General features: G+C 52.5%; 2 protein-coding genes across 2 annotated transcripts; one reads left to right on the forward strand and one right to left on the reverse strand.

Annotated features, from left to right (window-relative positions):
* The first annotated feature begins 7,652 nt into the window (after positions 1-7,652).
* On the forward strand, positions 7,653-8,588 carry LOC116500322 (olfactory receptor 14C36-like). The gene has a single exon (XM_032205245.1). It carries the CDS (start codon positions 7,653-7,655, stop codon positions 8,586-8,588), a length of 936 nt encoding a protein of 311 aa, XP_032061136.1.
* Positions 8,589-11,492: 2,904 nt separating this feature from the next.
* On the reverse strand, positions 11,493-12,600 carry LOC116500323 (olfactory receptor 14C36-like). The gene is made up of 2 exons (XM_032205246.1): positions 11,634-12,600; positions 11,493-11,539 (listed from the first exon to the last, which is right to left on the reverse strand). Exons 1-2 carry the CDS (start codon positions 12,598-12,600, stop codon positions 11,493-11,495), a joined length of 1,014 nt encoding a protein of 337 aa, XP_032061137.1.
* Between the last annotated feature and the right edge of the window lie 255 nt (positions 12,601-12,855).

Consider the following 12,855-nt stretch of genomic DNA (forward strand, 5'->3'; position numbering starts at 1 on the left):
AAGGTCATCCCAATGTGCCAAAAGATGATTCTGTGGAGAAGATCGGCTTGGTTGGAGAAATAACTTTGGCTGGAGCTCACTAAGAAAAAGGTTTATGACCTTTGGAAGAAGGAGCAGGACATTCAGGAGGATTAACTACAAAGATGTTGTGAGGTTGTGCAGGGAGAAAATTAGAAAGTTCAAAGCACAGCTGCAACTCAGTCTGGCTACTGCCATAAAGAAGAATGAAAAATGTTTTTATAAATGCCTTAGCAACAAAAGGAGGACTCAGGTGAATCTCCATCCTTAATTGTATGCAGGGCGAAACACAGTTGAGAAGAGATGATGAAAAGGGAGAGGTGCTTAATGCCTTCTTTGCCTCAGTCTTTAGTAGAAGTCTAGTTGTACTCTGGGTACGCAGCCCCCTGAGCTGGTAGATAGGGGTGAGGAGCAGAATGAAGCCCTCCTAATCCAAGAGGAACTGTTTAGTGACCTGCTACTCCTCTTTGACATACACAGTGGGGCCAGATGGGATCCACCCAAGGGTATTGAAGGAGCTAGCAGAAGTACTTACCAACATTTTTCAGCAGTTCTGGCTGCCAGGGGAGGTCCCAGTTAACTCTCCCCTAGCAAATGTGATGCCCATCTACAGGAAAGGCCAGAAGGAGGACCCAGGGAACTACAGGCATGTCAATCTGACTTTGGTGCTGGGGATGGATATGGTGCAGATTATCTTGAGTGCCATCATGCAGCACATACAGGATAACCAGGTGATCAGTCAGCCTGCATTTAGGAAAGGCAGGTCCTGCTTGACGCACCTGTTCTCCTATGAAAAGGTGATGCACTTAGTGGATGAGGGAAAGGCTGTGGATGTTGTCTGCCTAAGGTTTAGAAAAGGTTTTGACTGTTTTCCAGACTTCCAATTGGCAGCAGGTCACAAGTGGAGTCCCCCAGCACACAGTACTTAGGCCAGCAACAGGACAAGAGGAAATGGCCTGAAGTTGCACCAGGGGAGGTTTAGGCAGGATACTGGGGAAAATGTCTTCCCTGAAGGGGTTGTGATGCACTGGAACAGGCTGCCCAGGGATGTGGTGGAGTGGTCATCCCTGGAGGTATTCCCAAGACATGTAGATGCGGAGCCTAGGGACATGGTTTAGTGGTAGATGTGGCAGTGTTAGGTTAATGGACTTGATGAACTGAGACGTCTTTTCCAATATACATGGTTCTATGGCTCTGTGGTTCTATGAGTCTAACAAAAGTCACAATCATTGGAAGGCAGCCGCTGCACTCTTGGAACTCGAGACTATGGCCTGGAAAAGACCATAGGTTATCAAGAGATTCCTGTGGGCTGGCACCACGCATCCTGGAAGACTTGGCAGTGGATTGCTGGAGTTCACTGCACTTGAAATGGCCATTGAAACCTGAAGATACTCGTGTTGGGTCACGTGTGATAAACTCAGGTGGAAAGACTCAAGAGCAGGTGACTTTGAGTGGCTGTTGCAGAGCTCAGCAGCTTGCCCCAGTCTGGGAATATGTTCCCTTCTAACTAGGGGAATTAAAAGGGATTAATATGACCAGACTCATCAGGTCAATCTGCACAGTAAGGGATAGTAATAGTTACTGTGCTGTAGGTGCAGCAGGCAATAGGCCTTGGACTGAGCCTCAGAAGACTCAAGCAGATCTAATCCAGTTCACCCATGAGCTAAGACAAACACTGTGAGCAGCGTGAAGGACACTTTGAGCAGAGGAGTTGGGCGACCGGCATGGCTGAGCAAGAACCTGCTGCTTAAACTGAGGGAAAAGAGGGAAATGTACAGAAGCGGAAGCAGGGTTATTTAGCCTGGGAGGAATACAGGGGTATCATCCGGATGTTTGGAGACGGGAGCAGGAAAGCCAAGGTACAGATGAAGCTGAACTTGGCAAGGGACATGAAGAATAACAAGAAGGGGTTCTACAGATACATAGGCAGGAGGAGATAGCCCAAGGAGAGTGTTCCCTCTCTGATAAATGAGATGGGAGAATCTCATCATGGCTTCCTCAGACATGGAAAAAGCTCAGGTACTCAGTAAGTGCTTTGCCTCCGTCTTCACTCGTGGTCAAGTTTCCTGTGTCTGTCAGGACCCTGAACCTTGAGGACAGGGTGAGAGGAGCGGATTCTGTCCCACTGTGACAGCAAAACAAGTCCGGGACTGCCTAATGAAACTGGATGTGTACAAGTCCATGGGGCCAGAGGGTATACATCCCAGGGTGCTGAGAGAGATGGCTGATGTGGTTGCTGAGCTGCTCTCCATCATATCTGATAAATCATGGCTGTCAGGTGAAGCCTCCAGGGACTGGAAAAAGGGAAACATGACTCCCATTTTTAAGAAAGGGAGAACAGAAGAGCCGGGGAACTACAGGCTGGTGATCTTCACCTCTGTGCCTGGGAAGATCACGGAGCAGTCCCTCCTGCAACACATCTTAAGGCATGCATGAGATAAAGAGGTGTTTTGAGACAGCCAGCATGGCTTCACCAAAGGCAGATCTTGCCTAACCAATCTGGTGGCCTTCTATGATGGAGTGATGGCATTGGTGGACAAAGGAAGGGCTATGAATATAATCTACCTGGACTTGAGCAAAGCCTTAGATATGGTCCCTCACCACGTTCATCTCTCTAAATTGGAGAGGTATGGATTTGAAGGATGGACTGTTAGGTGGATCAAGAATTGGTTGGCTGGTCTCAGCCAAAGTATTGTGATCAACGTTTTTTTGTCTGGGTGGAGGCCAGTCACAAGTGGTGTCCCTCAGGGGTCGGTCTTGGGACTGGTGCTCTTCAACATCTTTATCAATGACATTGATGATGGAATCGAGTGCATCCTCAGCAAGTTTGCAGATGTCACCAAACTGAGCAGTGCACTCAATACAGTAGAGGGAAGAGATGCCATCCAGAGGGACCTGGACAAGCTGGAGTACTGGGCCCATGAGAACCTAATGAGGTTTAACAAGACCAAGTGCAAGACGTTGCTCTTGGCTTGGGCAATCCCGGGTATTTATATAGACTGGGTAAAGAAGAACTTGAGAGCAGCCCTGTGGAGAAGGACCTGGAGGTCCTGCTGCACGGGAAGCTGCACATGAGCCAGCAGTGCGTGCTTGCAGCCCAGAAGGTCAACTATGTCCTGAGCTGCATTAAAAAGGAGTGGCTAGGAGGGAGAGGGAGGTGTCTGTCCCATTCTATTCTGCTCTTATGAGACCCCACCTGGAATACTGAGTACAGGACTGAAGCCCCCAGGTTATAAAGTAAGACAGGGGAGGTTTAGACTAGAAATTAGGAGACCTTTTTTCACTCAGATGATGGTGAGGCACTGGATCATGTTGTCCAGAGAGGTTGTGGATGACCCATCCCTGGAGGCATTCAAGGCCACCTGGATGTGGCTCTGGGCATCCTGCTCTAGTGGTTGGCAACCCTGCCCAGAGCAGGGGGGTTGAAACTAGGTGATCTTTAAGATCCTTTTCAACCCAGGCCATTCCATGATTCTATGATTCTCTGTCTTTCCTCCCAGAGCCAGATCTCAAAGAGGCACCAAGCTCCCAGGGAAACCTGGCCCTAGATGGTCCCCCATAGCAAGGAGGCATGCCTAGGGAAGCCCTAGGGATAAGGGCATCCCTAGCATCAGGACGCAGGAGTCCTGGCTGCCACATTGTCCCCTGAGCTCAGAGGGACACTCAGGCAGGAGTCTCAAAACAGCAGCCAACAGCCTTCTCCAGCCTCCCCTCAAAGCCCTGGACTTGCAGCTTTGGACAGCTGACAGCCCCTGTGACACATCTTGGAAAAGGGGTCCTGACACCCTCACCTTTGGAGGAGAGCTGCAGGAGCACTGGGAACAGGGAAGTCATGTCAGAGGTGATGGTCACCCTCCAGCAGCCCTCCATTCTCACTTGCTGCTGGCCCTCAGCTCAGGACAAGGGTTGCCCGCCCTGGCTCCTCAACCACAGCTCCTCTGCAAGGTGCCCCTGCTCCTCCGCCCATCAGCAAGGGTCGCCCAGTGCAAGCTTGCTTCCTGCTGACCCCACTCCTGGCCACAGAAGGACAGTGGTGAGGAGCACCCAAGCAGTGCCCAGCAGGGACCAGGCCTTGCAGGGAAGTGCTGGCACTGCCGCTGCTCCAGTGCTTATATGCTGGTGATGCAGTGCACCCCCTGTGACATCAGCCCATGTCATTTGAAGGCCTGTGAGGTCAGCAGCATGCAGATGGCACAGCTCAGGAGAGACATGAGAGATTTCCCTTCTTGTCCTGAGAAACTCTCACTTCCCTTCTGCCCAGTCCTTTTTGGGATCAGGAACAGATCAAGGACATCTCCGAGTGGTGGCAAAGGCCATGGGGTAAAGGAAGTGGAGCCCTGGAGATACCTCTACTGCTCCCTTTCACGAACATGCTTCTGCTGTTGGGAGCCCTCCCAGGATGGTTGGGATTGAGTCTTGTCCTGGGGCTTGGATTTTTCAAAAGATGGGAGCAAAGGCACCTGGGATGGAACAGCCCCTCGGAGTGACTGAACTCTTCACTGCATAGAACTCACTTCTGAAAGAAGGATGGGATTTACAGAGTGGATTGGAGTACATGCCAGGGCCTCAGCACCATCCCCTAGCCTGCCATGCAGGAGGCAGAGGTGGTACACGAGGGAAGGGCAGAGGTCCATGTACTCTTCCCATGTCATGATGAGAGAGAGGAGTAGGGCAGCACTGCAGACAAAAAGAGGAGTGGGGAGAATGGTCTAGGATGTATGCCATGCTCTCCTGTAGGCTGCCACAGCCTCCCCATGGCCCACTGCTTTGGGTCTGTGTAGGTCTGTCCATGAAACCTCATCTCTTTCCATGTGCTGAAAAGCAGCTGGACTACAACATGCGTTATGCAGGAGGAGTGTCAAGACACAGGTTTTCCTGTTTGCAAGTCCCAGTTCCTGGTGAACGTCACCTAGGCTGGCCCATCTGGCAGCTGTGCACAGAAGCTGTCTCCAAGAACCCACAGAAAACATGGGTAATGTTTGCACCGAGCACTGTCACTGTCCTGTGACTCTGTATTTAAAGGCCCCCACGGTGACATGGAGTCATTGAACTCAACTTACTCCAATGGCTTCCACAAGACTTTGCCCACTTCTTCAGCCTGGCTGCAGACATATACCTCCTGCCATGCTGTCACCCTGACTGGCTTTTGTCCCTAAACCATAAGGGCTCCCCCAGTCTGCTGCCCAGTCCATAGAAGAGATCCATGCATCCAGACAGATTCTTCACGTGGAGGGCAACCTCTCATTGATCATCCCCAATTGTCTCTTCTGAAGAATCTGCAACCATTCAGCACGATCATGCTGTCCCCCTGACTGTCTCTCCTCTGACCTTCTCCCAAAAGGGCTTCCACAGCCTGCTGCCAATTCCGTGGACAGGACAAAGGAAGGTGAATCTTATACAGATTTTATTAACTTTATTTTTATTTTAGGAGAAGTGATTCTGCTGTCAAGAAGCGTGTGTGCCAGGTGAGGGAGGGAAGCCTAGGGATTCCTTCAGGCTGTTTGCCAGCAGGGTCCCCTGCAGCCCCAGGGCCATGTGCAGGGAGCCTTGTGGGGGGCAGTGCAAGGGCCTTGGGCTGGGCCTCTGCTGCTGAGCTGGGCCGGGCTCCTGGGCCCAAGGGGAGCTCGTGGCAAGCGGGCAGCGCTGCAGAGAGACAGCTCTGCCCAGGAGCAGCTCCTCTGCACAGCGCAGCAGGGCTGAGGGCACTGCCTGTGGCTGGCACTGGGAGGGGAGAGAAGGGAGAGTTGTTAAAGACTGTGTGGAGTGTTAGAAAGCTGAGAGTATATGGAAAAGCAATGCTTGCAACCCTTAACACGGTAAGTCTGAGTGCATTGCAATGCACTGGAGTATCCTGGATGTGCCCTAGACCTGGATTGTTCCAGAGCAGATGAGGATGTACGCAGAGCGTGTCTATTTCTTGTAGAGAAGGACATGCTCCAGCGCAGCGGTTCCCTGCCATACGGTCATTGTCCAGGCCCCAAGGGCTCCCCTGTCGTGGGCCAGCTGCACGCTGTGAAGCTGGGGGTGCAGGCAGGGGTGTCCAGGGCTGTGGTGCAGAGCAGGGTCCCTGCTGTGCCCCAGGGGCTGTGTGGCGGGGCAGGGCCTCTGCCGCCTGCCAGGCTCAGCACTCAGCCTGCCCAGGGAGCTGCCCAGGGCGCTGCGGGGAGAAGCTGCGGGTGGAAGGAGCCCCCCTGGCAGGGCAGGGTCCTGCTGCTGGTGGGAGGCTGCTGCCCGGGACAGCCTGCTCACAGCTCCACATCAAATCAAGGAAATTTCAAAGGGAACTTCACTCTCATCTTTCCTTAGCCTCTGCTTTCAGTTTTCTCTTCTTTTGGCTCACTGGGAATAGAAATAGAATTTGTTATTTCCAAGAAGAGACTGAGACTTACTCGACATAAGAAGGAAGTTTACAAGGACCCCCAGCAAGTCCCTTTCCTGCCCCTCAGCCCATAGCAAGCTCCACCACCACAGGTGCAGTGTCAGCAGGGGCGCTGTGAGCTGGGCTCTAGGATCTGCACAGAGTCAGCTGCCCCTGGGCAGAGCCCTGTTGCCAGGAGGCATCTGCAGGGCAGAGCTGAGCACCCAGTGGGTGGGATGGGGGCTGTGAGCTGCAGGCAGGAGGTGTGGGGACTGAGACCCAGCTGCAGGCAGGGACAGCTGCAGGCAGCAGAGCCATGGGCAGGGAATGGCAGGACAGTGCTAACAGAATAATCTGGCACCTCTCTGTCTGCCCTCTAGCCCACAGGATTCTGGATGTGACTCATAACCTCAGTAGCAGGACCTCACTCACAGCAGGCCCTTCTGAGTTCCTGTTTGTCCCTCACCTTGCCTCCCCTGGCATAAGCACTGTGCTATTCCTCTCTCTTCTTGGAGCTGCAGCTGCTGTTCTTGCTTTATGGCTTCCTGCAATTTGGGAGATGGGGCTTTCAGCTGCAGCTCAAGCACTGACCCTCTGGGTCCCACCACGCATTTGTGTCCATAGGAGGAAGGTACCCAGAGTTCCCCTTCTAACCTGTGGAGCTCTGGGCATTGCGGTCTGTGGGGTACGGACAAAGCTGTATCTCATTCCGGGGACTTTCTGAGGCCACAATCATTGATCAGTTCAATGTGGGTAACTAGACTGAGCCCTAGAGGAGTCTGGCTGAGACCAGGGTAGATGGACAGACTGGCTATCCTCACTGCACTAAGGACATTAACTTTGCCTTCCAGGACTCACAAGAGCTCACCTGGTATTTCTTACAACTGCCAGGGTTTTCTACCCTCTAAAAACGCTCATGAGTGTGATGCAGATAGAACAAAGTAAATCACAAGTACATCAGTAAAGAGTGTTGAGAGTGGTAATGCTGTGAAGTCCAATACATCAGAGGTAGATTTAATCAGAGATCACTCCTGGTTTCTTTTCATGTAGAGCTGTAGGACAGGTCTGAATCCTCCAGCACACACAGCAGAGACCGCTGCTCCCAGGGCCACATTCCTCTAGCACCAACCAGACCTCAGGCAAGGGAGCAAAAGAAACGCCTCAGAAAGGGAAAAGTCACTGTAGGGGTGTTTGGACGGGAAGAGAATTAGGTTTTATCTCTTAATGATCACTGTCTTTTCTTCCTTGGGTATTCCCCTTTGTCCAGGAAGATCAGATGTCCAACAGCAGCTCCATCACCGAGTTCCTCCTCCTGGCATTTGCAGACACACGGGAGCTGCAGCTCCTGCACTTCGTGCTTTTCCTGGGCATCTACCTGGCTGCCCTCCTGGGCAATGGCCTCATCCTCACTGCCGTAGCCTGCGACCACCGCCTCCACACCCCCATGTACTTCTTCCTCCTCAACCTTTCCGTGATTGACCTGGGCTGCATCACCACCACTGTCCCCAAAGCCATGGCCAATTGCCTCTGGCACACAAGGGCCATCTCCTACACAGGTTGTGCTGCCCAGGTCTTTCTGTTTGTCTTCTTGATATCAGCAGAGTATTATCTTCTCACTGTCATGTCCTATGACCGCTACATTGCCATCTGCAAGCCCCTGCACTACAGGACCCTTCTGAGCAGCAGAGCTTGTGCCCAGATGGCAGCAGCTGCCTGGGGCAGTGGGGTTCTCTATGCTTTGCTGCACACTGCCAATACATTTTCCCTGCCCCTCTGCCAAGGCAATACTGTGGACCAGTTCTTCTGTGAAATCCCCCAGATCCTCAAGCTCTCCTGCTCACACTCCTACCTCAGGGAAATTGGGCTTCTCACAGTTAGTTGTTTTCTGTTCTGGGGGTGTTTTGCTTTCATTCTTTTCTCCTATGTACAGATTTTCATGGCTGTGCTGAGGATGCCCTCTGAGCAGGGATGGCACAAACTCTTCTCCACATGCCTCCCTCACCTGGCTGTGGTCTTTCTGTTTCTCAGCACGGCCATGTTTGCCTATCTGAAGCCCCCTTCCATCTCCTCCCCATCCCTGAACCTGGTGATGGCTTTCCTGTACTCGGTGATGCCCCCAGCAATGAACCCCCTCATCTACAGCATTAGGAACCAGGAGCTCAAGAATGCCATTAGGAAAGTGATGTCATGGATGTTTTTCAGGATATGCTGAGGAAACTCATTGTGCCTTTCCGCAGCTATAAACTGCTTCTTTCCTTCTTCAGATAAATTACAGTTTATGTAAAGACATGGAAAGCCTGTCTTAATTTCTGGAGGGATTTGTTTGGTTTTGTTTTTCTATTTCCCCATGTGATAATGTTTTCCACAAAGAAATGCTGTTCTTCATCCTGTTGTACTCAATTACCAACATGTAAGAGAATCATGAAACGGACCCTAAAGGTCATGTAATTTCAGCCCCTCTGTTCTGGGCAGGGTTGCCAAGCACTAAAGCAGGCTGCGCGGAGCCACATGTGGAGCCGCATCCAGCCTGATGGATATTTTGTGTGACCCTGAGGCTTTGCATAAATAAGGAGCCAGAGTCTTTGTGTATTTAAACAAAATAAATGAAACCAAAACAACTTCTTTCTCTGAGACCCACTCTCAGCTGATCAGGAAGTAATGGGAATAGCAAACACCTTTCTGGCTGCAGCAGCTCGGGGCAGGCTGCCCTGGCCCTGGGGCAGTAGGAGATGCTTGAGGACCTCCAGGGATGGCACGGAGGGGTGGCAAGCCTCTGAGGATCTCCTGCAGAAGAGAGCAGGGGGCACAGCAGGGGACATTGACCTCTGTACACTTGTGCCATGGTTGTCCGCATCTGTGGGGCTGAGCCCTCTGTGCCTCAGGAGCTGCTGTGGCTTTCAGAGGGCCTGGGGCTGTGGTGGCAGTGCCCAGAGCCCTGCAGCAACTTACAGTGGGCACTGCAGTGGGGCTAGTGCCGCTGGACTGAGCAAAAGGCAGGGAGGTGAGCAGAGGGCAGGGAGGTCAAGAGCTGGCACTCAGGACCTGTGTCAGGGGAATGGCCAACTGCGCCGGTCTCTGTCCTGGCCCACAGCCCTGCAGACCTGGAGCAGGGCTGTTTGCAGAGGCCCCCATGGAATGTGGCTGGGTCAGGGCAGGGGCCGTGGGCTGGAGGAGGTTGCAAAGGCAGGAGGGCCATGGTGGGAAGGGACCATGAGGGTGCCATTGGGATTGTAATGGGGGAGTTCCTCCCAGCAGCCCTGAATGTGCACTGCCATGTGCGGTGCCCTGGCAGCACAGCTGTGGGACTCTGTGTGGGGCAGTGGGGCTGGGACGATGCAGGGACAAGGCTCTGAGAGGGGCCACAAAGGAGCTGGCAGGGGGTGACAGCAAGGACAGGCTCCAAAACAGGAATTTATGGTGGAGACGGAGATATGGTTTTAGCAAGGGCAGAGCTCACCTGGAAGTGGTGTTACCAAGAAAAGTCAAGAGCAAAGAGAAGAGCTTCTGCTGGAGCTAAGGCTCAGATTTCTCACCCAGCTCGCCCAGGGATCATCCTGAGCAAGGCAGCCACGAGCCCTGCCTGCCCTCCTGCCTGCCCCGCGCCGGCAGGTGGCTGTAGCAGAGGGGACCCCCAGCCAGCCCCTCGATGGGGCTCTGCCAGCCCCTCGCCCTCCCCTCTGCAGTGACATCATTGCTGCCCAGGGGGCTCTCTGATACGCGCGATGATGTCACAGTGCCTGGTGGCCAGCCCTTTTGAGGGCCAATCAGGCTGCTGCAGTGGCAGTGACCTCACTCCAGCCCCCTCCCCACGGCCTGCCTCTCCCCTCTCCCCTGTCTGGACCCTGGGGACAAAAGTCGGTGTTACGCAGCAGCTTTGCAGTGGTGGCCTCCGTGGTGGTTCTGCCAGGGAGGACATCTGCCCATGTGCCAAAAGGACCTACTACCACCAAGATGCATTTGGTGTTTTGAGCTGTCACTGGCAGAGGTCTTGCAAAGTCTTTCTGCAGTTGTGCCCAGGGACCTTCACTCCATTGGTCCTGGGCTGGGGCTTTCACTTCAGCTGAACCTCTGTCGGCCGTGGCACAAGCAAGACGCCTTTTACAGCTGTGCTCTGCATCCTCCTTCATCGGAGGGCACCACTCCGTGTCCTTCGCTCTGCTCACAGTGTTTGTCTTAGCTCACAGACGAACGAGATTTGATCTGCTTGAGTCTTCTGAGGCCCAATCCGAGGCCTATTGCCTGCTGCACCTATAGCGCAATAACTATTACTTTCCCTTACTACACTGATTGACCTGATGAGTCTGTTCATATTAATTGCTTTTAATTTCCCTAGTTGTAAGGGGACATATTCCCAGACTGGGACAAGCTACTGAGCTCTGCCACAGCCACTCAAAGTCACCTGCTATTGAGTCTTTCAGCCTCAGGTTGTCACACGTGACTCAACACGAGTTTCTCAGGGTCTCAATGGCCATTTCAAGTGTAGTGAACTCCAGCAATCCACTGGCAAGTGTGCCAGGATGCATGGTGCATTTCCACAGGAATCCCTCACAGAACCTATGGTTTTATCTAGGCCACAGTCTCAAGTTCCCAGACTGCAGTGGCTGCCTTCCAATGATTGTGACTTATGTTAGACTCATAGAATCATAGAACCATAGTGCCATGTAGAGTGGGAAAGACCTCCCACATCATTTGGGTCAGGCCAAAGACGACAAGCTAACAAACTCTGACCTGTATACAGCTCTTCCTGATAAATTCGGCAGTGGCCCTGTGTTCCTTTTGTTTCCTCTTTAACTGTAACTTCATCAGGAATAGTTCATCTTGGTACCATGGCACAAGCATACAGAGGTCAGTGTCCCCTGCTGTGTCCCGTTCTCCTCTGCAGCAGACCCTCAGAGGCCTTCAGCCCCTCCGTACCATTCCCGGGGGTCTTCAGGCATCTCCTGCCACCCCAGGGCCAGGGCAGCCTGCCCTGACATGCTGCAGAGAGGAAAAGGTTTACTATTCCTGTTTATTAATCCACTGAAAATAGGTCTCAGAGAAAGAAATTGCTACAGCCTCATTTATTTTGATTAAATACACAGAGAGCCTGGAGCTTTTTTTTCACTGAAACCATAGGTCACACAGACAAGGGAATACTCAGGTAGAAGGAAGTGAAGGGCTTTTCTGTGTAGGCAACATTACAAGGACACAAAGGAAAAACAACCAAATAAATCAACAAACACCAAACAGAAAGGCAAGAGTGCCTGTCGTGACATACGCTGGGAGTCATTTGCAGAAAAAGGTAGACAGTCTGTGGCCACAGATAAAAACCCAATCAACAGTTTCCATATTGAATCCCTGAGATCCTGGTTCCTCATGCTGTAGATGAAGGGGTTCAATACTGGAGGCAGCACTGAATACAGAACGGCCACAACGAGGTTCAGGTTTGGGGAGGAGATGGAGGGGGGCTTCAGGTAGGCAAATATGACAGTGCTGAAAAAGAGTGAGACAACGGAGAGGTGAGGGAGGCACGTGGAAAAGGCTTTGTGCCGGCCCTGCTCAGAGGGGATCCTCAGCACTGCCCTGAAGATCTGCACATAGGAGAGCACAATGAAAACAAAGCATCCAAAACCCAAAAAGGAAGTGAACGCGAGAAGCCCAGCTTCCCTGAGGTAGGAGTCTGTGCAAGAGAGCTTGAGGACCTGGGGGATTTCACAGAAGAACTGGTCCACAGTATTGCCTTGGCAGAGGGGCAGGGAAAATGTATTGGCAGTGTGCAGCAAAGCATAGAGAACCCCACTGCCCCAGGCAGCTGCTGCCATCTGGGCACAAGCTCTGCTGCCCAGGAGGCTCCCGTAGTGCAGGGGCTTGCAGATGGCAATGTAGCGGTCATAGGACATGACAGTGAGAAGAAAATACTCTGCTGATGTCAAGAAGATAAATGAAAAGACCTGTGCAACACATCCTTCATAGGAAATGGCCCTGGTATCCCAGAGGGAATTGGCCATGGTTTTGGGTAGAGTGGTGGAGATGCAGCCCAGGTCGAGGACGGCGAGGTTGAGGAGGAAGAAGTACATGGGGCTGTGAAGGCGGTGGTCGCAGGCTACGGCTGTGAGGATGAGGCCGTTGCCCAGGAGGGCAGCCAGGTAGATGCCCAGGAAGAGCGCAAAGTGCAGGAGCTGCAGCTCCTGTGTGTCTGCAAATGCCAGGAGGAGGAACTCGGTGATAGAGCTGCTGTTGGACATCTGAGACATCCTAGACAAAGGGATGATCCAAGGAAGGAAAGACAGTGTTAATTAGGAGACGGATCTGTGAGAAAAACTTAATCCATCTCTCACTGAAACCCCCTACAGTGACTTTCCCATTTCTGGGACTTTTCTCCTGCTCTGTTGCTTGAGCTTTGGATGGTGCTACAGTCAAGTGCCACTGGGAGTAGGGACACTGGTGTGCACTTTGGAGGAGTCACGACGGTCCTACAGGTCTAAACATAAAGAAATCAG

The sequence above is a fragment of the Aythya fuligula genome, chromosome 34 (genome assembly GCF_009819795.1).
Source record: "Aythya fuligula isolate bAytFul2 chromosome 34, bAytFul2.pri, whole genome shotgun sequence".
Taxonomy (NCBI): Eukaryota; Metazoa; Chordata; class Aves; order Anseriformes; family Anatidae; genus Aythya; species Aythya fuligula.

Excerpts from the sequence above, each read along its gene's own strand:
- LOC116500322 (XM_032205245.1), top strand. The coding sequence starts at position 7,653 with ATGTCCAACAGCAGCTCCATCACCGAGTTCCTCCTCCTGGCATTTGCA.
- LOC116500323 (XM_032205246.1), bottom strand. The coding sequence starts at position 12,600 with ATGTCCAACAGCAGCTCTATCACCGAGTTCCTCCTCCTGGCATTTGCA. Across the intron at positions 11,540-11,633 it reads TTCTGCAAATGACTCCCAGC|AAAAGCCCTTCACTTCCTTC; the intron begins GTATGTCACGAC and ends TTGCCTACACAG.